General features: G+C 46.5%; 1 protein-coding gene across 1 annotated transcript; it reads right to left on the reverse strand.

Annotated features, from left to right (window-relative positions):
- Window positions 1-2727: 2727 nt before the first annotated feature.
- LOC103773655 (low-density lipoprotein receptor-related protein 4-like) lies at window positions 2728-12211 on the reverse strand (the record flags this gene model as incomplete). Its single annotated transcript, XM_008941030.1, has 12 exons — window positions 2728-3360; window positions 5185-5326; window positions 5750-5837; window positions 6451-6518; window positions 7413-7536; window positions 7858-7971; window positions 8481-8625; window positions 8951-9059; window positions 9310-9444; window positions 9748-9966; window positions 10285-10588; window positions 11986-12211. Coding segments are annotated over 12 exons (2010 nt in total), but the record flags the coding sequence as incomplete, so codon positions are not given.
- Between the last annotated feature and the right edge of the window lie 123 nt (window positions 12212-12334).

The raw sequence follows: 12334 nt of genomic DNA on the forward strand, positions 1-12334 counted from the left end.
GTGATCCACAGGTTGAGAATCACTGGCACAGAGGATGAACACCAGTATTACATGTGTGCAGGAATGTCAAGAAGTGTGAGTGTGAATATTTGGTCCTTGATTCACAGCCACAGTGGGAAGAAAAGTGTGTGTTCCAACCACACTATCACAAGTGCCCAGATCCATTCTTACCTTCTTACTCCTCTCAAATGAAGCCAAGTTGAGGTTCTGTGCAAACAGGTCTGGGAACCCCTCTTTCAAAGAAGAGTCCAAAGAAGATGCACGATTTCACAACCAAAAGGCAGACAGGGTGGTTAAGAAAAGCTAGATTTATATTAAATTATCATTAACCCCTAAAATACTGAACACAGTGGTTAAATAACTCCAGGAAGTCCAATGTCTCCAGTGAGTTAAACATGAAAAGGGTTACACAGGAACACATGGAAATCACTGACGTTAGCTGGGGACAGACAGGAGAGAGGTTTGCTTTTTTACATAGTAAATCAGTGCTCAAGAGATCATCCTCCAGTGGCCTTTCTACCTTCTTAACATCCTATGTGCAGCGAGGGTCTTCTCTTCCCCACAATGGGGAACCATGATGAACCCCCCTAGGCAGCATCTCACTGGGGCCATCTCCAGGAAAAAGAGACTAATTTGTGCCCACCTCATGGGTAGAGGAGAGGCTGTGGGACATCTTGTTGCTCCTCTCCACCATGATTGTTTGAGGAAGGGAGAAGAGTGCAGAATGGTTGCTAGGCTGGAGCATGCAAGGTCCCTCCTAAGAAGCAGCAGGGAATATTTATCAAGGTGAAGATGACCAGCACCCCAAGTTGTTGAGAAGGCTGACTGGGTTTTCCTTTATATTCTGCACTTGCAACTCAGACAGCAAGTTCCAGGTTTGCACACACATCTTTCCCTTCACCCTGGCCCACCTCAGGATTTTGGTGCACACCCATATGAGCTAGTGGGGCAAAAAAAAACACCCCACCCCACATAAACCCTGCTCTCCTGGAAGTCAGAGCCTTCCTCTCCTCTCCACCCACCCCCTCCCAGCTCCAGTGCCCCTGCCCCTACCCATGGGTTCTGGCCAAATTGGTTCTTCTGCCTGTGCTGGAGCCCTCTGGTGTTGTCCCTGCCAGTGATTCACCTTTCCAGCTCCTACCCTAGTCCAAGCCTCAATCCAGAAGTGCCTCTGCCCAACAAAAACAATGCTTCCCAGGCTGGAGTCAATCAAATAAATAATTAAATTAAAAAAAAAAACTATTTTTTTTTTTTTAAAAAAACCAAACAAACCAACAAAAACAACCCCTCTGGGAGTAGGGAAGAGTCCCACATTAACACAGGGAAGTTTCCAAGCCTTAGCTCCAGTTCATTTTCCAGGGGAACAGACACCAGTCAGCCCAATGGTGCAGTTAGGGACAGTTTCAAGCCACTCAGCCAGGTCACAGCTGCAACCTCCCCTGCTCTCTGCAAAGCTGCCTCTGCTAGGAAATTCTTCACTGGCAAGTTCTGCTTCCAAGTATCTGGTTTAACACTTTACCTTTTACCATGATAGTATCTGTATGATTTGAGGGGTCAGTATAAATCTCATTTCTGAGTTAGCATCAAGTGATATTTTCTCTGGTTTTTTTTTTTCTCCCCCCTCTGAACAAACAGATGATAAGAGAAGCCAAGAGAATATGAAAAGGTGGCAATAGTCCTTGGGAGCATGCAAGCCCCAGCTCCAGATGCTGCTGGGGGGGTAACTGCAAGGGTAGGATTACACCCTCTAGAGGGTAAAGGCCTTTGGAGGGTAGAGAACAACTGAAGCTCATGCAGCTGATGGGAAAAATGACTTTGCAAGGAGAGCTATTTAGTGGTAACAGAAGAGCTTAAAGTGCAATTCCATCTGATAAACAACTATTGAAAATGGCCCTTACAGCTCCCTGATTATTGTCTCCTATTCTAGGTCAAATGGGCTCAGCCTAGTAATAAAGCAGTTCCTAACTGTCACCACTGAGCACTCCCCAGGGGAAGACTCAATCTCTCTTTTCACTCGTTATGATAATCCAATGTATGTCCTGAAGGCCAAGAGAATTAGGAACCTGCAGAATTTGGACTAGTGGAGCCTTAGCAAATTTTCTTTTTCTTTTTTAATGTATCAGTTATGCAAAGACAAGAGTAAAATTTAGGTCTTGCTAAGATCCATTTCCTCCCATTAGCTCTGTAGAGCTAAGAACAATACCAATCTCTTCCTCAAGTTCAGCACTCTGACTCCAGCACCCTCAGGGAGCAGTTCTGAAAGGGCCATTTGCTGACTCTTGTTTTTCCAGAGGAGAAACATGTTTTAACAGGACAGGGGAGAAGAGGAGCAGTGCCTGCTGCCAGCAACAGACACAGTGCTCCAATCTGAGCATTCCTTGGAGTTTTTCCTAGCACATGGGAGAGTAAACAGTGATGCTCTCATGAAGTGAGTCATGGCAACTGTGGGTAGCCTCTTTACGCCCTTAAAAGGTGACCTGATGCTGTGTCAGTGTCCCTTTGAGTCCCAAAGTATACCCCATCTATTCCAAGACCTCTCTCAAGTCAGAGACCCCTCAACACCAGGCCTCAAAGAGTGCTGCTAGTGCTGGAATGACATGGGGAACTTCTGTGAGCAGGAACTAGTGAGGAGGCAGCTCTGCTCTCTTCACGGGCGCTGACCGCGAGCTGGACGGCACAGGACTCGCAGGTTGCCAGAGAACACAGAATCTGAACCAGATTCAGGCCAGAGGAGTCACTGCAAAAGTTAATGTGGCAGCTTCCAGGAAAAGGGAACATATAAATAAACCACAGACAGTGAAAATGAACCAAAAGGGTATCAGGGTTCCAAGCCACCCATCCTCCCTCTCCAACCACAACCGCTGCCCCAAGCTCCTTGCTGAAAGGCAGTCAGTCTCTGGGTCCCTCACAAGAGGGGCTCGTCCCCGTGCCCTTCTTGCCTAGCAGGCAGAGTCCTGTCTTTTTTTTTTGTTGTGCAGAGCAGAGGCTGGGGAGGGTAGGAGCATTTCCAAAGTCGTGTGTCCTTTAGACCTGGCTCTCCGTGGAGGGCTTGCGCTGGTGTTTCCAGCCCGTGTCCGGGAGTGAGCCACGCCGCTCGGGAGTGGCCGCTGCTGTGTTGACACTGCTGCATTCAGACTGTTCCTCCTGCAGCAGCTGCTCAGTTTCGGTGTCGTCCAGTGAGCCAGAACTGGCCTGCAGAGAGACTGTGTCTGTCTTCATGCAGACGTGGTCCCTCAGGAGCCCTCCTCGGGAGCTCCGGATCTGCTTCAGGTCGTCCCACTCCGCCTCGTCACCGGATAAAAGGCATATCCCCTCCACAATCTTAATCTTCTCCTTGGTGTAGCTGTGGTCAGGACCAGTCTAGGGAACACACAGGTGAATTAAAAAAAACCCCAGGATATCTATGGGAAAAATAAGGCAAAGAGCAAAGCAGAGATGGGATGTACACAGTGAAGCAGACAGGAAGCTGGACCTGCATGTGAACTGCCGCTGGCTTTGATGTTACAGTGGCAGAACCCACTCTGAGTGTCCCTTCAGTTCTTCACCACCCCAATTCAAATCCTCCCTACCAGAGCTCTCGTTCAAACTCCAGGAGCCTTCAAAGCATGGAAAGGGAATGAGGATGAGCTGGCTCTTCTAATTCAACTAAATGTGTGTGTATATATACATACACACACATATTATAATAGATATATTCCCTGCCAGCAGGTAATAACAACAACACTGAGCCTAAAAAGGGAGGAAAAAAACCCCAAACCAAATCCAAGTGGGAAGCAGGAACAGCCAGAAAACTTCATGGTAGAAGTAGGCAGGGAATCAATTTTAAGTCTGCAATAACTTCACATCTGAGTCATTCCAGACTGGACCCAGGGAAGCACTGCTGGAATACCACTGCTGAGTCTCAGTCTCACAGTGAGACAGTGGAGGGAGGTTATTGGGAAACAATGGAAATGATCAGAGGCTAAAGGCACCACACTGAGATTAAAGTAGTGAAATCTGTCCAACCTGGCTCACTGACAAATAAGGAGCATTAGAACATCTGATCTGTCCCCGAGGAGAAAGTGGAGGGGGTGGGGAAGTACACCTCTGGGTGTATCTAGGAGCAACAGAATTAAAGAGAAAAGTGGAAAGGATTTTGATTCCCAGATAAATAATCCTGGTTTATCTCCTTAGCAGATAAAATGGCAGGAAAGTTTGGTAGATCTGTTTGATAGTGGCTTTGAGAAACAAAGCCAGGGAAAACTCTTCTCTGTGTAGAGTCTTGCTGTGATCTCTGCTGGAGAACTAAGTGACCTATCAGATTAGCATAAATAATCCTACAGAAATTATATTTGTCTAATCTCACATCCTGAGTACGAGTAGCCAAAGCCAAGACCAAAGGATCTGCCATAGAAAATTACCTACTCTTTCTTGACAGGCAGCAGAGCTGGTTTAAGGACATAAAAAGCAGGGGGAAAAACCCAAGGAAGAACAGTTAGTATGGGACAGTGCTTGAGCCACACACAGAGCTTGAGTGAGGGAGGCAGGATCAAACACAGAGCAGTGATACCTGATGTGAGGATGTGGACGGAAATCAGAAGAGGGAAGATGAGAAGCTATCTGAGTGATAAGAAAGCTTCTGAGGAAAAAAACAGAGGAGAAACTAAGTGCTGCAAGATATCATAGTAAATCCTTTCCATCCTGTGGCACACAGGGCAGACCTCTGCAGGGCCTTTAAAACACTCCATTGAATAAAGGCTCCAGTTCTGTCCCTACCCCACCCCTTCCAGGCAGTGCAGAGCCAGAAGCCACATGCTTGTTAGCAAACCCCTTCTGGCTGCCTGGCTCCCCTGGTGACTGTCCAAAGCAGCCTTGATGCAACAGTCACTGACCAGGACCATGTCCAAGGAAGACAATTCTCTTTGACTCCTGTACTTCAAGGGTCAGCACCCAATGCAAATGAAACAGAAGACACTGTGGGAGTGGGGAAGAAGCAGAGTGCTAAAGACAAGTCTAGTTCACTACAGCTCACTGGGGAAGAAGTGCTGCTGGTCGAGCTCCACAGGTAGGAAGCAATTCACTGAAGCTGTCCTCCTATGTCCCAGGAGTAAATGCTGACAAGTTGCAACATTTTCACATCCTAAGGCCTGTAACGCTCAACAGCAGGTTGAGCTGTGCTCCCATGTCCTCAGTAGCAGCTCTTACCTCTTTCTTATAGCACAGCTGGTTGTACATGGTTGGTTTGGGCATTGCTTCAATCTTCACCTCCTGGGTAGATGTCCGATAGGAAGGATTACTGTAGGTGAGGTTTGCCAAGCCAGGCTCTGTGAACTTGGACTTATTATGCCTAAAGGGAGAGAGCTGTCAGAGGAGACACAGGGACCTGCTGCCAGGATCCAAAGTTCTCAGGGAGAGGAAAGCTCCAGCAGTCTTCACTGTGCCTCAGAGAGAGAACACTGGCTTCACCTGGCTCTTCAGCTACCAGTATGTTCACCACACACGAGCTCACACGTGTGCTGACACATGAATTAGCTCACACCCCTCTCCATCATTCATAAGCTCTCTGCAGAAAATTTAGCCAATAAGGCTTCAAACAATAGACTTGCATCCCCAACACTTCAAAGGCACACGACTCAAACCTTTCACTGCTTCCAATGGAGAACAAAGGGACTGTATATTACAATAAAGAAAGGTGAAGTTCTTTCAGGATCCTTCTCCTACAACCCTAGATTTTACTACTGGCCAGAAGAGGGGAAAGAAGATCACTTACCTATATATAATTAAAGCAGCAATCAGCAGCAAAATAAACAAGATGCTGAGAAGACCTCCAATAATGTAGCTGACGTGCAGTCCTTCTCCTGGAAGTGAACAGCAAGGGTAATTTGTGCACTCCACTTCCACTGGATAATAGTGACCTCACTGTGATGCCTAATGCAGAGGGTTTGTACCATACAGAAGCATGTAAAGTAAAATGTCACCAGACCAAGGTTTAGCAGAGGGTTTTTGGCTTCCTGTGAATCCAAACACACAATAACCCTTCCTCCCACACAGGCCCCAGCAAACCAGGGAGCATGAAGATCTTTATAATGGGGTTAGATAAGGATGAGCTAAACTCCCTTGCTGGCAGGTTACTCCTGCAGTGGGAAACAATTACCCTGGTCAACCATCCTCAACTAAACACAAAGGGGACAGTGAAGAAGAGGATCATGAATGGAAAGAGCCCAATGGACAAGGTATGGGATGAAAGAGAACAGAACTATTCCTCAAAGTGTTAGATGGAAAAGTCCCCATACAGACTAATGAATGTGTATGATGTTCATCCTTAGACACACTTTGCTCTGCTCAGGGGGCACCTGAGTAATTAAATTCTCAGTTTCAGAAATTTGAGTTTCAAACACTGTGGACTGGAATGTTCTGGGCACATCTGGAGGAATAATCCCCACGGGGAAGAGTTAAAGAAGAGGAACTCACCCATGGTTGCCAACACTGCCTCACTGGCATGGGTGCACAACCCTCTCCTGGCATCTTTGTCAGAGCAGCTGAATGACAGAAGGACAATTAATTACTGACAGTAGTATCAACAGTATTCAATGTATCAAAAGACATGATGGGCAGGCTAGCACTGATATCCCTTCCACTTCAACAACAGGAGCTTTCCTTTCTCTTCTTCAGTATCCTTCTGTATCCAGGGAGGACCATAAATATGCATAGGACAGGGGTTGTGCATGTATATATCAATCACAGGTCTGCAGTATCTTTATATCTGAATCATTCTAGATTCACCTCTTGGGTGCATACAGAGATCTAGCAGAACACAGATTTCAGCATCAGCACTGAAGCAAAAATCTGAACCTCCCAGAGTCAGTGCAAAGCTATTTCTGTCCAATACATCATACTCAACAAAGCTGAAGTTTTGCTTTGTAAATAACCCAGCCACATATTATAGAACATCCTTTTTCTGCTGGAGGAATAGCAGGCTGTAGGGATTTAGAAAAATCTCTCTTAACTGCTTGCATTCTAACTTAAAGATGCAAAAATTCTGCTTTGCCCCAAACAAGCTACTCCTTTGTGGCCAGGGCAGAACCATCTTGTCAGATGCCTGGGTCAGTGAATTAAAACAACAGACTCCCCTCTCCTCCTCCTCTCAGAAGTAAGTTTCCAAAATTAGGAATTAAAAAAAAATAATTTAAAAAACCATCCATTGAATGACATGGTCTCAGAGGGATTTTAAGGTTTTGGCCAGCTCAACAGTGTTTTGCATTCTTTGTCAAAACTGTTTTCCCCATTATGAATATAAGGTCTGAAGGTGTAATATCCTCTTTTTGACTAGGGAGAAGAACGTTTGGATGATGACAACCAGAGGGAGCTTGGGTATTGCACCTTGCACGAGCTGTGACTTTCTCACCCACCTCCAAAAGAACAAGAGCACTTACTTTCCTTCCACTGCTTCCAGAGGTGTAAGAGGTTTGGTGGTCGAGGTATCCATTCTGCCAGGTGGTGTCTGACTTCTCTCACCTGGACTGGTGGGTTCAGGACCAAGGGGCACCACACCAGGGACTAGAACAACAGAGGAAAAATAAGCATGGACCCCAATGCTGGGGGAGGGATGAACAAGTCTGGTGAGCTACACAGTTTCTGAAACAGCTTATAGGAGCAGCTTTCCCATGTCAAATCCAGTCCCTCAGCAGAGAGAACAGAAGGCGGCTCTATTTCTCACAAACTGCCTTATTTTCAGTATAGGACTCTGCACAAGTTTTTATACTTAACAATACTTTATACTCAACCTGGAGAGGTTCAGATGCTCTGGTTGCCACTGTGCAAGCAGTGGCAGAGGCTCACTTATGAAAGCTACCCCCCAGTGACACTCAGTAAACTCACTAGTAGAACAGGGCCGTCCATCTGGTTCATCCGGACAGGCGCAGACGAAGTCGGAAGCCCTGGCAAAGCAGAGGTGAGTGCAGCCTCCATTGTTCACTCCACAAGCATTAGTACCTGGAAGGAACAAGCAACTGTCTAAATGTGTTGCAGGTGGCCAGGCAGGAGCTCAGAGCAACAACCTTTTTTCCTGCTCAGCTAGAGATACTTCCTAGAAATCCATCAGTTTACTATGCCCTGCCACATGGCCTTCACCTGACTGCTGAGAAAGTCATGACAGTCACCAGACACTGGTAGGATTAGGGCAGCTTTGGAAGGAAGAAATCTTTAGACAGGAGCCCAGTCAATACAGCTGCACAGATTAAACCCCAAAAAGCTCACATTCTTGCCACAATGCCAGATGAACAACACCACAAGAGGTATTTGCTTGTCAGAGCTCTAACAGAACATTGTTAAGATGTATTTGATTGTCACAGATGAACAAGGAATGTGCTTAGGGAAAATGTATTAACTGTTTGAGTATAAAAAGGATGCCAGCCTTGCTTGACATCTACAGTAGCACAGTGGTCCCAGAGATCTTTTTGTCTGTAAATAGCATTTGCCTGAATTGAGGTCCTCCTCTTTACCTGTCTGTCTCTGAGGGGAAACCACAATGATATCCATCAGCCCCTCCACATTGGCTAGGACTGTCTCCTTGTTCCTCCCAGAGTATTTGTCCACTCTCTGGATAGATTTGGTCTGCCAGTCAGTCCAGTATATCCACCTGTCCTGCTGCTCAGGGAGACAGCAAAGAAAAAGCACAGCCATTAGCATGTTTAATCACGTAGACACAAGATACCCCTAAAAAACACATCCCAGTGGCAGAAGGCCTTAAACAGAGGCCTTGTCAACCCCCTCCTCTCTTTTCATAAAGATTACTTCCTACATGCCACAAAAGTTCAGACAAACTTCCTTTATTAGCTCCATGAAGAGTTAAATACTATCCTCTCAGCCATCTCGGTTTCCTCAGAATGTAACACTTCCCTGTTCCCAAACTCCACTGTCCAAACTCCTCCACACACCAGGGAGAACAGTGGCAACAGGAAAACATCCTTACCTGTGTCAGAGCAAAGGGATGGGACACCTGGCTGACCAACACTTGCCGTAGCTTCCCATTGAGATCACAGCTCTCTATGCGGTCGAGGTGTGCATCCACCCAGTAAATCCTGGAGGAACAGGAAAAGAAGGGAGCTTCCACCTCCACAATCTCTTTACTTTCTAGTTGTTTGCTAGCCCAGATGGCTCAGGCCAAAAAAAAAAACCCAAACCAAACTAAATCCACAACACTAATCCAATAAATTAAGCTAAGAAGGCCAAAAAAAAAAATATTAAAAATTCATTATATCCCTTATTATATTATTATTATATTATTACATTATTATATTCTGTGCAAGTATAAGAAAGTCTTTTGCTGACCTCCTGGTGTCATAATCCAGAGTCAATCCATTGGGCCACCCTAGGTCAGTGTTAATCAGGATTTTACGTTCGGAGCCATCCAAGTTTGCCCGCTCAATTTTAGCAATGTGACCCCAATCTGTCCAGAAGAGGTACCTGAGGAGATAAAAGGCAAGTGTAAGAAGGAAAGAACATTACATTTAGCCCAACAAAAGTTTTAGTTATGAATTAAACAGCCAGATTCTTCATGTTCAAAAAATATCATGCGGTCTGTAGCTTGCTTCTCCCAGCTATCTCCCCAACCTTCAGGTTCACTGTCTGCCTGATAACACCCATCTGTAACCCCCTTGCTGGTACCTGCAGAGTCACATGGCACATCTCTTCTTCCTCCCACAACCTCCTCTTCCAACCTGCCTCTGCACAGCCCTTCTCCCTGCCCCACCAATACCCCATACCTACCCCTTCTTAGGAAAGACAGCAATAGCTCGGGGCTCATCCAGGCTGTTGTTGACCAGCACTTTCCTGGAGCTTCCATCCAGCCTAGCTACTTCTATGGTATTGCGTCCTGTGTCTGTCCAGTAGAGGTTTCTGGCAACCCAGTCCACTGCCAGGCCATCTGTGGTCTTCAGACCCTGACCAATAACAGTCTCCATGTTGCTGCCGTTGAGATCAGACCGCCTGGATGGAAATCAATGAAAGTGAGGAACGACAGCCCCAGGAAAGCCTTCACACCTCCACCTGTCATCCCCATCAGCCACAGGGCAGCAACTTCATATTGCTACCTCCCCAACACCTTCTTCCTCATAACCTCCAGCAGGTTAAACACCTTCAGCATTTAGTTCAGTGCCACACACGATGCTGGGTACCAAAGACAAGGTCTAAGTAGTGGCACATTGATCTCAGTCTCCCCAGCTCACTGGCACATTCCACAGCTCGCTGTGCCACAACCAGCACATGTAGCTGGGTGACCTGGGTGAGCAGATGACTGGCACCCACCTGATGACATCAAGAAATACATCTGTGTAGTATATCTTGCCATCCACACTGTCATAGTCCAGAGAAATGACGTTGTTCAGCTCGGGGACAGGTATATGCACATCTGTGTGGTCACTGGTGTCCAGCGAGATACGACGGATGGAGGCACGGCTAGAGAAAAGTAGGTAGGTCTCTGGAGAAGACTCACATGTCTGCTCATCTCTCTTCAGCTGGATACCAGTGGGGCAGGCACAGGAGAAGCCAGTGGGGTGAGGCAAGCAAAGGTGGGAGCAGCCACCATTACGAACTCCACATTTATTGAAGCCTTTAGAAACAGGGAAAGCACAGTTGAAGGATCAGTGTGGTCCCACAGACCAAAGCTTTATTGTAAAGGCTACACACATGCACAACTTGCTAGCAGCTGAATTCATCCTTGGCATCCCAGCCTTGCTGGGAATCTACAGCCCTTTACACAGACTCTGCCTTCCCGCCCTCCAAGATCTGTAGCGGGTGTGGGCATGGTTGGGCAAGGAGAACAAGAAGGCACATAAGGGGGAGCATCAGGAGCAAAATCTTGACCTGCATTCCTTGATACTCATAATTTTCCCATGGAAAAAGGAATAGCCAAATGCTGATAGATTCACACCACTGCAGTTTAGCTTTATTATGGCTGCAAATCTTAATGCCAGCAGAAGGATCCAACCCTGTGGGGAAGCAGTGTAACAATTTACTAGAGGCCAGGCTGACAAAGAAGCTTCTGTTTCAACTTAGCTGCACACAGTGGCAAGTAAACAAAGGCATCAGAGAAGCCTGCTCAAAGTGCCTGACATATTAGGGTCATATCTTTTTTTTTTTTTTTTAATTGGAAAACAAGAAATCAACCCAAACCAACATACATTTGCTAGGAGGGGACAGGCCCAGAAGTCAGGTGCAGAGAGTTGGAAGAAGACAATGAGGATATATCACCTAGAATCTTGTTAAGGTTTAAGTTATATTGTAAAGTTATACTGCCAAGAGTGATGTTCTGCTCTTAGTAGCCACAGGAGAAGCAGCACAGAGTTTTCTGTGGAAGCATGTATGCTACCAAAATAAAGCCACAGCACAAAGCAACAACTCCCTCTGAAGAGCCAGGCAGCAAGGTGGGGTCATACAGGATCCCCAAAATGTAACATAAGGAACCTGACTCTGGCACAGAACAGTTGCAGGGCATGATATATTAAGAGCAACCAAAGAAACAAAGATTTTGTAGAGCAAAGTAGGAGATGGGAAGATGAAGCCTGCAACAGTTTGGAAAAAAATGACTAGGACTTGAAATTCAGCAACTAGCTTAAGAGGAATTAGTGCTTTTTGGAGTTAGAGGGAAACTTTCCAATGCCACTAAACTCTGGTGAAGCCTAACAGGGCCATGACTCATTCAGTCCTCCTAAGAAAGTGGCTCTGCTGCGTGTGTGAATGAGGTTGTCAGTGGAATCCAGTGAAGGAAATGAGATGAGGTGTGTCAAAAGGCATGCAGCACTAAAACACCCGACCTACAGAGCTGGGTAAACATGGAGAAGTGCAAAAATAGTTAAACAAGAGGGAAGAAGAAAAGAAAAGGTGATTTTTGAGAAGTTGCTCTATCACTCATGCTTTACACCAAAGGACTCTCCTCAATGACACCTCTGAAAGGCTTCCCTAGTCACCACAGCCACCTGCTGATTCGGAAGCAGCCCAGCAACTCACCCAGGGGCCGTGCCCTATCAACAGCTTGAATGTCCATGAGGCCAGGCAGATTTGCTCTCACCAAGATGACATTGGCACCAGTGTCCTTGTCGGCCCTGTGAATGCTGCGGGTTTGCCAGTCAGTCCAGTAGATGTAAGAGTCCAGGAGGGTGAGGCCGTAGGGGTGCTGCACTGGCGACAGCAGCGTGCGGCGGTTGGCCCCGTTGAGATCCGCGGCCTCAATCCGCTGAGGAAAGGCACAAACATCAGCCCCAGAACCAAAACACTCATCCTCGTGCTAGCAGTTACTCAATTAAGTAGCAAACAGAGCCTAAGCAAGTGATTTAGGAACCTGATGAAGTTTAATAAG

Source organism: Merops nubicus, unplaced genomic scaffold, assembly GCF_000691845.1.
Source record: "Merops nubicus isolate BGI_N331 unplaced genomic scaffold, ASM69184v1 scaffold31925, whole genome shotgun sequence".
NCBI classification, from domain to species: Eukaryota; Metazoa; Chordata; class Aves; order Coraciiformes; family Meropidae; genus Merops; species Merops nubicus.